The following is a 13,732-nucleotide window of genomic DNA, read 5'->3' as shown; positions in this document are numbered from 1 at the left end:
ACTTTATCCAATAAATTACAAGATATAGTGTCCATTTGGGGTCCAAACCACCAATATCACCACAAAAAACAGAAAATAGACTTCTATTTTGCTAGGAACAGTAATAATAGCCTGCCTCAGCTTCTATCTAGTGCTTGCCTTTGGACATACTCATTACGTCACCTCCTCCTTCTGGACTGATCGATTCTACCAGTCTGAAATGCTAGTTTGGAATTAGCGCTGCTCCTAATGTTAACAAACAGGAATGATACAGTGAATTGAAACTCTGTATTAGTTTCCATTGTGGCTTGGATTTTGACTTGGTTTCCCATTGCAGTAACACTGAGTGATCCCTCCAGCACTCTAGCACTTACTGACAGTTCTGTATGTAAATGATATTTAAAGCCGTAATAAAAGCAAAACAAAAAAACATCAAACCTACAAACGGTGCTGTGCTTACAATATAAAGTGTGAGTGCACTTATAATAAGCAGCACTGTTAGCTAGCACTTTTTTTTTTAATCAAGTGCAATTTCGTCAACGATAGAGTACTGTAACTTTTAACTTTGTTCAGTTAGTTAAGAAATGAAAAGCCAATTGAAATATATTTTAGCTGATGAAACCTAAAAGATAAAGCAAGTTCAGCGGTTAGTGACGTGCGCAGTCCTATTTGTTTTAACACAGGCACATGTTTTGGGATGGATACATGAGGGTTAATAACAAGCAATATAGTGCTAGTGTAACAGAAAAATAGACAAGAGTCAGACAAAAATGGTTCCATGTAGTATTTTATAATGGAATCAATGTGTTGCAGTGCTGACCAAATGAGAGTGACTGATTAATGAGAGGTGGATAAAGGGGTCCTGACTGTACCAGCTACAGACAATTTCTTTGAGCAATTTTCTGAATGCCGTTACGGGTATGTACTGTAGGATGGATTAAAAGTCTTTTAAAAAAAGTATGTTAGTAACGTGCACAGCTGTAAATGTAAATTTGAGCTTGATAAGAATGAGATCACCCTGACCTACATGTCAAAAAGGACCTCAGATTCAGTTACCCACAATGACCTGTGCTAAAGAATATCCTTACCAAGTATCTTCTCTTGTTAGTGTAGAAACGCCTTTGCTGCATGAGTACGATTCAACTAGCCTGTATAATTTTATTTAGGTCCCATTACTGACTGCATACATGAAATGCACAAACCCCCAATCAAGGGAGCGTGCTGAAAGGCAGCTTTCATTCAACTGAAAGCAGCACTTATAGAAGGAGTGCTTTATGCCTCAATCCCTCAGTAACTGTAAAATCAGAAATGGTCTCTTTCTGTTTTGGTGATTGGGGGGGTTTGAACAAAAGCATTGCCTCCACTTAGCTCCAGGGTGCTTTACTCAGTGCCTGATATCTCCTGTAACTGACAATGGCACATTGTACAGCATAAATCAATGAATCCATCTTTGAACTTGTAAAGTGACCTCCAGAAGCAATGCAGAGTGCTTGACACCACGCTTTCGAATTCCCCTGTTACTGAGGAATGATCTCAATTTAGAAAGGCAAGAACTGATACCGAACTTGGAATTTTACAACTGTGGAACTTGACAATCTTGTGTTTTTGTTTATTAATGAGTAAGTAGTTTCAAATTGCATTTTCTTAGCTTTAAATGTCATCAATTGTGCAATAATTCTGAGTGATACGTACTGCAGTGAATTGTTTTAGTTTTGTATTGTTTGTTTGCTAAGTCTGTATTGATTGCTTGTTTGCTAGGTCTGTATAGTTCAGGAGCTGCCCTTCATTTCTAGCTGCCTGCCATAGACGTCTTTGGTGCAAGCTGGGTCAGCCAGTGTGTGTTTATATGACTAAGCACCAGCACCATATAGTGCACAGCAATGTATTGCAAGCAAAACAAAAGGTAACTTGATGCAAAGTTTTGAATAATGTAGCCTATGCTACATGTACCCGTAGAGCAGCTCCCAAGCTCAGGTGAACATACTTCATTATTGCAAACATAAAAATGAGGGGGGATAAACTCTCGATTTTGAGTTTATATGGAACAGTGAGCAGTCACGGACATCATACATAACGTGTAGAGTTAATGTGTACATCTGTGTACTGATGTCATCCCATGCACAGAACACACTGCATAGTTCTAGTGGGGGGGAAAAAAAACACTTACTATGCTTTAAAGTCATATGTAAAATCTTCATTTTTTGTTCATACGTCGTGTGTTGGCTGTTTCTTATCATAGCTCGGATTTGCTTTGCGCTAGCCCAAAGTGCACTATAACATTGTAACTGTAATAGACACCACACACAGCAAATGAACTTGTATAAGCACACTGAAGTGTTGCTTGGTTAAATGTCCCCGTTGTGTGGCGTAGAACTTATTCTCGAGTCTGTTCATTTTGATAGGGTTTTGAAAGAGCGCTCTGTGTATCTGGCACAGACAAAAGTAAAGAGTAGTTTTCAGAAAAAGAGATTTGAACAGAGGACTAGTGTTTGTGCTATTGTGTGTGAGTGTGTGCTTATGCATAGTTTCAGACCCCCAGGGTTTGTGATCCATTGTGACTTTAACCACCGGTTCTAGAGAATTTTACTGGCAAATTTCTGCTGCAGAAAGTGGCCTGAGGATAGAGGAGCCAGTCGGTCCAGTTGTGTCTCTTCCAGAAAACCCTACTGGTCAAACAAACAGTTAACCATACCACATACATACAGACCCTCAAAGAGCAACTTGGTGCAGCACTGGAATATCACACTTATCTTACCTCTTCTTTATGTTGTTTAGAGCCACTTTGTGTATCTTTTTTTTCAGCTTTTAGTCTAAAACAGCCTTGTTCAAGTTCTGTAGTGATATTTCTTACTGATGCATGTGGCAGGCTGGCAAGTGGAAAGAGGCCCAGAGACAGACTGCAGTTCAAAAAAATAACTTATTATAAATAAACACAAAAATGAAAGGGCACAAGGTCCAAAACAAAGCAATTTAAACACAAAGAAAGACAAAAAGCAAAACTTACAAAAATAACAATTTCCAGGCTGGGCAATGCCTTCACTGGATTCAAACTTTCCAAACAACCAAAAACCCCCAACCTGCTTCCTCAGCTCCCTCTCTCCAAATGAGAAGCAGAGGCCTCCTTTTATATCAGGTGGCTGGGCGCTGATTGATCGTTAATCAACCTAATCAACTAATCAACCCTAGCCACCTGAACATAATAAACCCAGGCAGGTAGGGGAAGTTAACCCCATCCCTGCCAATTTAAAGGGCAGAGCTTTGCTCTGCCACAATGCATTTTCTAGTTTTGTAACTTGAAAGAGGTGTTTTTACTCTAAGTAATAGTGCTGATATATTTGAATTAGCTAAGCTACATCAGTAACCCTACAGACTCAGGTGTGCTTTATTCATGCTGTGATAAGCGAGATCAGTTCAGAGGACATTAACGAGGGGTCTAGTACCTGGTCATGTCAATAATATACCTAAATAAGGGGAGTTATGAGACCCGGGGCTGGGAGCAGGGCTTTTGCATTGAAGCACTACACTGAGTCAAAATACCTGGGTAAATAAGGCAGGGAACTGGAGCTGATATTGAGAAACCACTTTGAATCATGGAGTTGTATAACAGCTTGCTTGTATTTCCCTCTCAAACACTGCCGGTTGCACCATTACAGTATATGCACTATACAGTACACTGTAGGGCTGGTCCTAACAGAGGTGGTTAGAGCTCCATTAGCTGGGAGTCCTTGAAAACTCTGAGCAAGTTCAATGGGTTCGTTTGGTTTGGTTTGGCTGCCCTTATGAGTGTTGGGTTTGAGATCACCCTCTTATTACTGTGTCTGTTTGAGATTATAATTATGGCTCATGACTTTATTTTGTTCTCTCTCTGTGTGCTGCCCCCTGTTTCACAGTCTCTTAGGGAATGTCCTAGTCTGAACCAGGCATGCCTGTTTTCAGTTTTTTACAGAAATAATGCCATAAATCTTACCTGCCATCCATTCTTTTTGTATCTCTCTCATATGAGACTAATAGAATAAAACCACATTTTATAGCAAATATTTTCATTTAAAAAAATGTACGGTATAGCTTTCAATTTTTCAGGTCTTTCTGTAGTCTGTGTTACCTAGAGAGTGAACTTGTCTTCAACCCTCAACCAGCTATTCCTTTGTCAGAAATACTTTAACCCTGAAGACTGGTCTCATTTTTAAACCCTTCTAAACCTCAACACAGCTTAGCCCCTAGCATCCACTGAAAGAAAACTATATAGCCTCCTCTATATGGCAGCCTATATAATTTTGAAATAGTATTAATAAAGAAGACGTGTATCCTATACCAGATTATAAGATATTTAAATTACTTTTGTCTTTCTTTTAATCAGATATCAAACCGTCAAAATGACAACATTGTGTTGAAATACACTCTCTCTTCATTTTTTCAACATTGGTCTCTTTCTTTTTGAACATTCAAACCCACAGAGTTTTGCTTCCAGCTCAGTCAGTGATTCAGTTGACTGACGCCAACGTGAATCACAACCTGGACCTTGACAAAATGGACTTCATAAAGTGATGTTGAGAACACTTGGGATAAGTCTTGGGCTGATTGTGTAACGCATAAGAAAGTCTCCCTCATTGGTATAAACCACACTCCGCAAGGACTTGACTGTTTCTCTACTCAGGGGTCTGTATTTCCTCTTACACTTAACAGGCCCTAAAGTAAAAGCAATTTCATTTGCCCATTGAACTCCCTGACACGTGCGCACGTTCTCTCTCTCTTTCACTCTGAAAGGTCAGCTGTGTGGAAGTTTACTCGTCCTTGCTAGTTTATGGTGATGATGTGTCTGAAACAGTTTGCTGTACAATCTGGACAGGGTCTGACACATGCTGTGTGGAACATTGTAGAGCCTCATAACAATTTCTTTAAAAACCATTTGACATATTTAAGATTTTTTATTTCCTTATATGGTTCATGTTTAAAATGTCAACAAATAATACGTTACCAGTGTGACTAAGAGCTGAGTTATTGTTACACTTTTTAAAATATTTCTTCCCAGGGGATATCATGAAGGATGTGTGTATATACATACTGTATGTCACATTTACACTTTTAGCTGTGCTTGTGATTTGAAGCTGATGTGAGCATTCCCCAGTTCAGGGTGTCTGATGACAGAATACACACACACACACACAAGTAGATTGGATAGGGTAATAATGGCTGCAGTCTAGTGGATGTAAGAGAAAAGGCATTTGTTTTGCATGGTATTTCTTGCTGATGTATTTCTGAGGGCAGTGTTGCAGGGGGACAGGTTAATGGTTACACTCTAGACATGTTAGAGCTGAATTAAGGTCAAAGAGGTGCTTTAAACTCCCTGAAAAGTCACTAGGATGTGATGGCTGAAACTGACAAAGATATACAAAGTATATCAACAAGAAGAATCCATTAGTTAAGATAACTGGGGTATTTCAGATCTGTGCTAATGACACTACGGTTTCCCATAGTCTCATTGGGGACTTTCTTGTAGATGAATCGGCACATTGTGGCTGCCAATAAACAGGCCAGCCCAACCGAAGGTCAGCATCAGTTCTGTAATCTTCACAGGACAGGGTGCCAGGGGGAAGGCCATGTGTGGGTGGGAACTACTATGAAGGAGGCGTACTGCCTCAACTGGGGAACGTGGCAGAAGGAAGGCCATCTGATTCAGACAGAGACCTGTTTGCATCATGCACATGATGCACACCATGCAGAAATCTTTTTCCACTGATCAATATTGATTTGTTGTAACCTCTGACGCATTCAGTTAAAAATGGCACAGAATTTTAATTGTAGGCTTATTATTAGTACAAGCAACCCCTTTTTCAATGCAGCTTTGATTTATTGATTAGCCAGTACCAGGAAATGATGAGGTTATTTCCTCCCAATCTTATGACATGACAATAGCGAGTATATTTGCTATATACATGTGTATTGCCTTAATATTTGTTTACAGTGATACAACGTGACACAGTCTGCTAATTCACTATATTAGTTCAACCTCTGGGGCCGGTTTTTCAAAACTTGTAATCTGGATCAAAGTGATCCGGATTTTGTAATCGAGATTACTTTTACTTGGTCGTTTTTTTTAAAAGGAATCTCTATAACAAAATCTCTATCTCAAAATATAGCATTACAAAATCCAAACCACTTTGATCCGGATTACAAGTTTTGAAAAAGCAGTCCCTGGAGGTCCTGGTTTGAATCCAGCACTGCAGTGAGTTTGGTGGCAGAGATCCAGGACGTTAGTCCAAAACCACTAAAACGGCACACGGTTCAGCACAGATTGAGTGGCAGTGGGTGTTCAGGTTAGGGTTGAGGTGCCCTCAACCTCATGCAGGGTTGTAACCAGCGCTACTGTCCCTTGTCTTTTCATGCGCGCTACGGTAAAAAAACCAACACTTTTGGAGGATTGTGCCCAGTGTAATAGTTTGCAGAAAGCTTGTATTGGAACGGTGTTCCCAGCAGAGTAAAGCCACGCCTGAGTTTATTATTAACCAGCGAGAAAGCAAGCAAGCAGGCTGGAAATGTGACTTCAGAGCCTCGTCTGTTACCATGGTTACTATTTGTGGCTGACATTCAACCCACTAATGTTGGTTTACTTTTCAAAACAGGTCTTTTGTGTACTGTAGCTTAACTGAGTGAAACTTCAGAAATGCTTGCTCTTGGATTTCTGAGTTTGAGTAAAAGTATTTAAACTGCGTTGACTTTTGGCAATGGTAGTTTCCAAAGTGGCCCTGAACCCCCCCCACACACACACACAAAGGACCAACATGGTGCAAATGATGTACTTGCCAACATTTTTAAATCCCAAAGCGACCTCCTCAGTACAACAGACTGCAGTTACAACCGTTGGCCACTGGGTGGCACAGTGTGCTATGTAAAAATTCCAATCAAAGGGACTGCCATAATTGCAGGTTCAGTTTTTATCTTTGACTTCTGGATACCTGGGTTTGATTCCAGCTCACGTCACACACTTCTTTGCACAATTGTCAATCAGGAATGGAAGGGTGTGTTCTGATTAAGATGGGCCTTCGTTGCACTTGCTGGAATGTGCCTGTTACACAGCCAAAAACAGGGGCGAGCTGGCAAAAAAAGGAGGATGGCAATGTCACAAAAGTAATAAAAAAAATACATGAACTGGTAGCAGTCAGAACATTGTATTTTTCATAATGAGGAAGGATTGTATTGAGCTTTTTTATTTTTTATTAATTTGTGCTTATGCTTGTGGTTTGTCTAACTAAGTTCATATGTGATGAATTAAGTCAGCTGCTGTTTCAACAGCTTTATATAAAGTCTGTGATACAGACTGATTTTTAAATGCCATGGAATCCCCTTTGGCACAATGTAACCTTCACTTTGACCTGGGACCCAGTCGGCTGCATTGAGGTCATTTTACTTTTTTCAGGTTCCAAAAGATACAGGAGGCGTTCTAGTAACGCAGATCTGTGTAAACCAGCAGATGGGTCATGTCGGTACCTGCACAGGTGGAGCAGGTGCCAAAGAACAGATGCAGATGCCAGAAAGTTCTGAAAATAAACACAATTGTTGAATGTGTAAATCTACTACTGGCCCCTAGGTAGTGGAGGAGAATTTATACATCGGATCAACAACACATGTTGATCCGATGTATAAAATGTAAATAATATGTAAGCAAATTGATCAGTAGCTGTGTCGCCTTCCGGCTATAAACGTTTAACATAACCCACACTATATTTGTAAGCAGTAAATGGCTATCATCATATCTTCTGAATTATGAAAAAATATACTTTGTGTTTCTTGGCCGAGCTCCAATTTACACACATGCAGCAAACTAACTTGCTGCTATTGCCGCATGATACGATTTTAAATGTTATATTACAACAAGGCTGACTTTCTTTCAGCCTTTGCTTATTATGATCCCCTGTGCACCAAGAAGCCTTTGTTATCTGTATAAAGCACATGGAGCTATGTGGAAATTACTGAACAACCAGATTCTCAAATCTCAGTGGGGGGTTGAATTTGAAGATTATGCCCAGTGTAATTCTTTGCAGACAGCTTGTGGAACTGTATTCCCTGCAGAGTAAAGCCATGCCTGAGTTTATTATTAGCTAGCAAGCAGGCTGGCAATGAGATGTCAGAACTGTTATACCACAGTATATACAGTACCCTGCTTGGCTACTTTATTAGGACCTGTAGCTAATATTGGGTTGGCCACAAACTTCACTATTCAACTGAAAAGACGACAAAGTTGAATTCTAAGAAAAGATACGAATCACATGGGGGAGTGTGATTACGCAAAATAAACACCAATAGTGCCTCATCACTGAAACAGGCACAACACACTGGTTATCAAGACCACAGGGCGAGGGCTGTGCTATACTAATTCAAATGAAGGCACCCTGGACACTCTGCTCTGCGTTGACCAGGACGGTTGCAAAATGAAGAAGCTGATTCCTGAAAGTCAGTTCTTCCCTGCATCTAATTAGCGACTGCTCAGTAGAGCAATTGATTACATAGACACTAGCTCACAGCAGTGTTTGTAGTGATTGTAAATCAGATTTGTATTTCTCGCACCCACTTTATGGAATGCAGTACATTATGCTGTTATGCAGGCTCTTTGCCAAGATTTAAAGATAAAGTTTTGCTTGTTTTAAGATCTTCTGGTTGTTTTCACTCTTATTGAGTAGACCTGCTGCTGCGGTTGTTGCAAGATGTTTTTTTTTTTGTTTATTGTGCATGGTGTGTGTTGTGTGTAAATGCAATAAACACATGCAGACATGCTACAGCTGGGCTATCAAAGACTGCATCTTGGCAACTCTCTGACTGTTGTGTCAGGAGAGGTTATTTTTCTATACATGATGTAGATGTAGGTCAGGGTGACCAGCTTGTTTTAGGATCCTGATCACTGCAATATTGTGTTTAAATGGCTGCGTGGAGAGGTTACTGACACGTCTGGTTCCTCTTGCTTTGGCAGAACTGGAATACATGCTGATAAAGCAGCTTTTGTTTTTTAATTGAAAGAGAAAGAGAGAGCACTGCGGGTCATTCGTATCCAATGAGGGAGATGAGCTGTAATGAGAGACGTCGTTAGAAAGCTGATCTACTGTGATTAATACATTAATGAGACGAGGTGAGCGAATCAAAGGACTGAGGATAGATTAATAAAGCAAGCAAGCTGTCTGCACTTTCTAGAAATGCTGAAAAAAAACATAGGATAATTCAATGACAAACGCTTTGACTTGAGGGTATTGAGAAAGACTTCTTTGTTTGTTTGTCATTGAATTTAACAAAGTTTATTTTAATATTTCTGTTTACCACTATTGAATATTTTAATGATTATGGATGACTTCACTGTACAAGGTGAATTCCTCAAAGAAGGTTTTAGCCCAGTACTGCTGTCATTAGGGCCTGGGTACAAATGCCTTGGTTTCCAACCAACACCAGTGAGGCCTGGTTTAAAGAGTGCACTTCAACAGCTCAATTGTTAATCGGAAATTATATCAAAAGGACTGAAATGGAAACATGAGCTAGTTTTAATCAATTCACTTTTACCTTTTACCTTTTAGAAAGTTTGAAATTCATGCGTTAAACAGTCTTAATAAGGGGATTGTTTTTATATTTTGATTTACTTGCACAGAGCTTTTCCAGAACACTTTCCTCAATTGCATGCAGACATTGGAAACACAGCTTTATCCTTGTTGCAAAGCAACTGAACAGAATGGATGGGAACTGATCTGGTTTGTGTCTTTTGTTTCCGTAGGTGCGTGAGATCCTGGGGCGCTGCTCCTGTCCTTCGCAGTTTCCAATGACCAAGGTTTCCGAAGGGAAGTACAAAGTGGGCGACTCCAGTGCGTTGATCTTCATCAGAGTAAGAGACTACTGAAGCATTCCTCATTCAAGACAGAACCTGTCGCTCTACGATGGGTTGGAGCTGCATAGAATGGGAAATAATTAAACAATGAAATAGAGAAGCTGATTTTTGGAATATCTTCCTCTGCTTTTAATGTTTGTTGATCTTTAAATGGCTAGTGATGACGGTATACTTTTAGAATGTGTCGGAGGATAGGACACGTCTTTTCTTCCTGAGGTAATGGTAATTAGATCAGGAATCATGTTGGGGTCCAAAGTGAGAGAATTCTTCAGAGGGCCAGAACAATAATCATAGAAAATCTATCCTATTTAAAAAAAAGGGGTCTTGTAGATGTAATTGTTAATGAATACACTCATTTAAAATTAATTAATACACTAGTTAATTAATAATTACACAAATGATAATACAATTTATAAACTATAGTTAAACATCTAGGTGTTAAATTTGACTCTGCGTTGAATTTTGAGGCCCATGTTAGAAATATCTGTAGTTTCTTTTTTCATCCACAAAATATCGCTTGCTTTAGATCGTCTTTGTCAGTGTCTGATGTGGAGAAACTGATACATGCCTTCATTTCATAGAGAATTGAATACTGTAATGCCTTGTTTGCTGTTTTTTTAGACTAATGTTCTTAATAGGTTGCAATACATAAAAAATTCTGCTGCTCAAATTTTATTAAGAAAAAGACAGCATGACCATATAACCCCAGCTTAAGCATCTCTCCACTGGTTACCAGTTAAATATAGAACTGATTTTAAGATCTTGCACCAAGGATCTGCTTTGCTGCTACATTTCCCAACACAACTTGCGGTCAACTAAAAATGATCACCTTCCTATGCCAAGAACAAAGTTACAAGCTATGGGAGATCGTGCCATTTGCTCTGTGGCCCCTCATCTCTGGAACTCCCTTCCAAGGTCTGTTGAGGACTTGGAGTCTGTGTCTATGTTTAGATCGTGCCTCAAGACTCCTTATTACAAGCTAACTAACTAACTATTACAGCAGACTAACTAGCTGCTGCTAGCTGTGTGATGTCATTTTAAATGTTTAACATAAATGATTCCTGATGGAAAATATGTCTTTTTTTACAGTTCATTAAAGGTTTAAACCTATATTTCTTGTTCATATCTTCATACACCAACTTAAACAACAATGAACTTTTTCTATTGTCGAAGGCATCAAGGTTCATATTAAACAGCTAGCGTGTTACTGCATTATTAGGTCATCATTTTGGCAAAGATGAAGTTACTATATATAACCATTTGGACTTGAATTAATGCTTTTAACTAGAGTAGATAAATACAGCTAAACAAAACAATGTTGTGTCAACCTCAAACTGCTTTTTAAGCCGTTTGTATGAATTACTGTACATGTGGTTTGAAAACTATCTTTCCAAACTGGTAAAAATTCATAAAATTGTCATAAAAAGTCAGAATATTTAAATAAGCTTTGTGAAATAGCACCCACTTCTGGCAGTATTGATTATATTTGTAGGCATCTCATTTCAAGCATGTACTGCAATCGGGCTTTTTGATTGGCTGAGCATGAGGTTGTTATAAATGATACAGAAATTAAAGCCGTCTGCTTGCCTTTCATCTGTGAAGCTGTTGAAATTGCCTGTCACAGTGATTCAGGGAGCCAGCCAAGTCACTGGAGGGAGCAGGAGCTGCTCTTGAAAGGGCTGACAGCAGTCAGAAACCCACTGACAGTCTTTTGAAGTGAATTCTGCAGAACAGCTTTGAGCTACAGATGTGCACTCATCATTCTTGCTTGCCTTGCAACTTGCTGTTCTGTTTTATTAATTTATTTATTTGTGCCATGCTGTTCACTTTGATGTTGCCACAGGCCTGTGGGGAAACTTGACAGGGCAGCGCCTTACAAACATGACAAGCTGGAAAACTGGAAAATTCCTGAATAATATTATGTTTAACCTTCTGTGCACAATTGAAATCAGACCACTCTTCCCCAAAGGTAGTTTTAGCTGCAGTGATATAATCTATTGACATGCCACTGCCATTTCTTAAAGACATATAACAGAGGATTTGTACATGTAGAATTAGTTGTAAGGAAACTGGCCAAGTGCGTTCAAGTTATTGAGAGTATTACAATCTGGGGCTATGTGGGGAGTGTTTGTCTGCATGCCATAATTTTTTCATGATACTGTCATGGCTCTAAGCAGTCTGTTTGCCCCATAACTGCCTTTTCGTTTTCACCCATCGTCTCCCTTCTTGTATCCTCACTCTACACATATTTACAGGATTAGGAGGACAGTCCGTGTGTGTGTTCACTGGCTTTATGCTTCCAGCTGTGGCAGGAATGCTACTGGAGCCCCAGTGAGTAGGAGGAGTACACCAAATGAAATCATATATATAGGCTACAACCAGTAAATACCAAAGGCATTTCTTGCTTCTCTTTTTCTTGCTTGGCCTTGGTACTAAATTACTACAGTTGTGTGTATTGCAGCCTAATGTAAATGCTTTTCATAATTAAAAATGGTGTTTAGAAATGCCCATCCCTACCAGTGTTGAAATCTTCCTCCTTCTCTCTCTCTCTCTCTCTCTCTCTCTCTCTCTCTCTCTCTCTCTCTCTCTCTGTCTCTCTCTCAATCTCTCAGGTGCTGCGGGCTCATGTGATGGTACGAGTGGGCGGAGGCTGGGACACACTGGAACACTATCTTGACAAGCACGACCCCTGCCGTTGTGCAGCCTTCTGTAAGTACAGCTCTCCACAGCTGCAGTATAACACTGATGCAAAAAACACTGACATCATCATCAGTATTTCCAAGATATTTCCCTGCTATAGCAGGCCAAGAATGATTACACCACGGGTTCAGGGTCGCTCTTTTTTTATAATCCTGGTGTTTTAAGTGTTTTACTTCTTTCTCACATTGAGTGTTACATTGGTCTTGGCAGTCACCACTGTAGAAACCCATGTTGTGGAGTATAATACAAAACAAATATCACATATTTACAGTAAATGGATAAAATATGTGTTGTGCCACCCTGATGACTTGCAAGAGGAAATATTCCCCTGCTTTTGAAGATGGGGCGATGATCTGTTCAGGGATACCAGGAGGGCTGCTTGATGTGATGTAGGCTGAATAGATGTAATTTTAAAGGGAGCAGGGAAAGTGAAAGCAATGCTGTTGAATGAGAACTATTTGGGTCTGTTTGGCCACAACAAAGTGAACTAGGTGCTCTTTCTTTTCATTTGTTTTTAAGCTCATCGCTACCAGCAGTCCAAAGCAGGTGGACAGACCCCCCAGAAAGCCAGCAGTGCTCACTCCTCCCGGGCTACTAGCCCCACCCCACACTGGAGGTCGGAGGTCGCGGCCCCGGTCAAGACGCCCGACAGACGGACCCTGGACCCTTCCAGCCTTGGTTGCCCTCCTCGCCCTTTCATGCAGGCAGAGCCAGGGTCAGGTGAGCCCTGCGTCCGCACAGGCAGGACCCCCTCACTCCTCAGACCCCCCAGGGATGGCTCTGAGCCCCGGCACTTCACCCCACTCAGGTACGCAGGGTGGCAGATTGCAGGACTCCACGTATCCTGTACACAGTCAGTTTAGTACAGTCTAAAATATCAGTTTAAAAACCACTGGTTAAGGCCAGGTCACAAAAGCCCAGTTCAATAAGACTAAAACTAAACTAGAAACGTTGACTTTTCTGGAAAATGGATAACATCTTGGGGTACCACAGCACCTTTGAGATGTATTGGTTATAGATTATTTTGCATCTGTGTAAAAATGGATACCAAGATATTTAGTTAGAAAGGCATGCATTTCCAGGCACTTTGCTTGAAGGGAACCTACAGATTCTGCTAGTCTCTTAGCAGGGATCACAGAGGGCAGCAGTGCTCGGAGCACCCTCTATTGGTGGTTAAGAGGACTAGAGTAAAAG

At 40.3% G+C, this 13,732-nt stretch overlaps 1 protein-coding gene across 1 annotated transcript in view; it reads left to right on the top strand.

Moving 5' to 3' along the window:
- LOC121299701 (GAS2-like protein 2B) overlaps window positions 1–13,732 on the top strand; it is a 34,226-nt gene that overhangs the window by 12,202 nt on the left and 8,292 nt on the right. Inside the window, exons 3-5 of the mRNA XM_041227638.1 lie at window positions 9,728–9,835; window positions 12,451–12,547; window positions 13,058–13,346. Of these exons, the coding sequence (XP_041083572.1) occupies window positions 9,728–9,835; window positions 12,451–12,547; window positions 13,058–13,346 (494 nt within the window). The remainder of the gene's footprint in view (window positions 1–9,727; window positions 9,836–12,450; window positions 12,548–13,057; window positions 13,347–13,732) is intronic.

This window comes from Polyodon spathula, chromosome 25, assembly GCF_017654505.1.
Source record: "Polyodon spathula isolate WHYD16114869_AA chromosome 25, ASM1765450v1, whole genome shotgun sequence".
NCBI classification, from domain to species: Eukaryota; Metazoa; Chordata; class Actinopteri; order Acipenseriformes; family Polyodontidae; genus Polyodon; species Polyodon spathula.
Note: the sequence above shows the minus strand (reverse complement) of the source record. Positions and strands in the feature narration are given on the sequence as shown.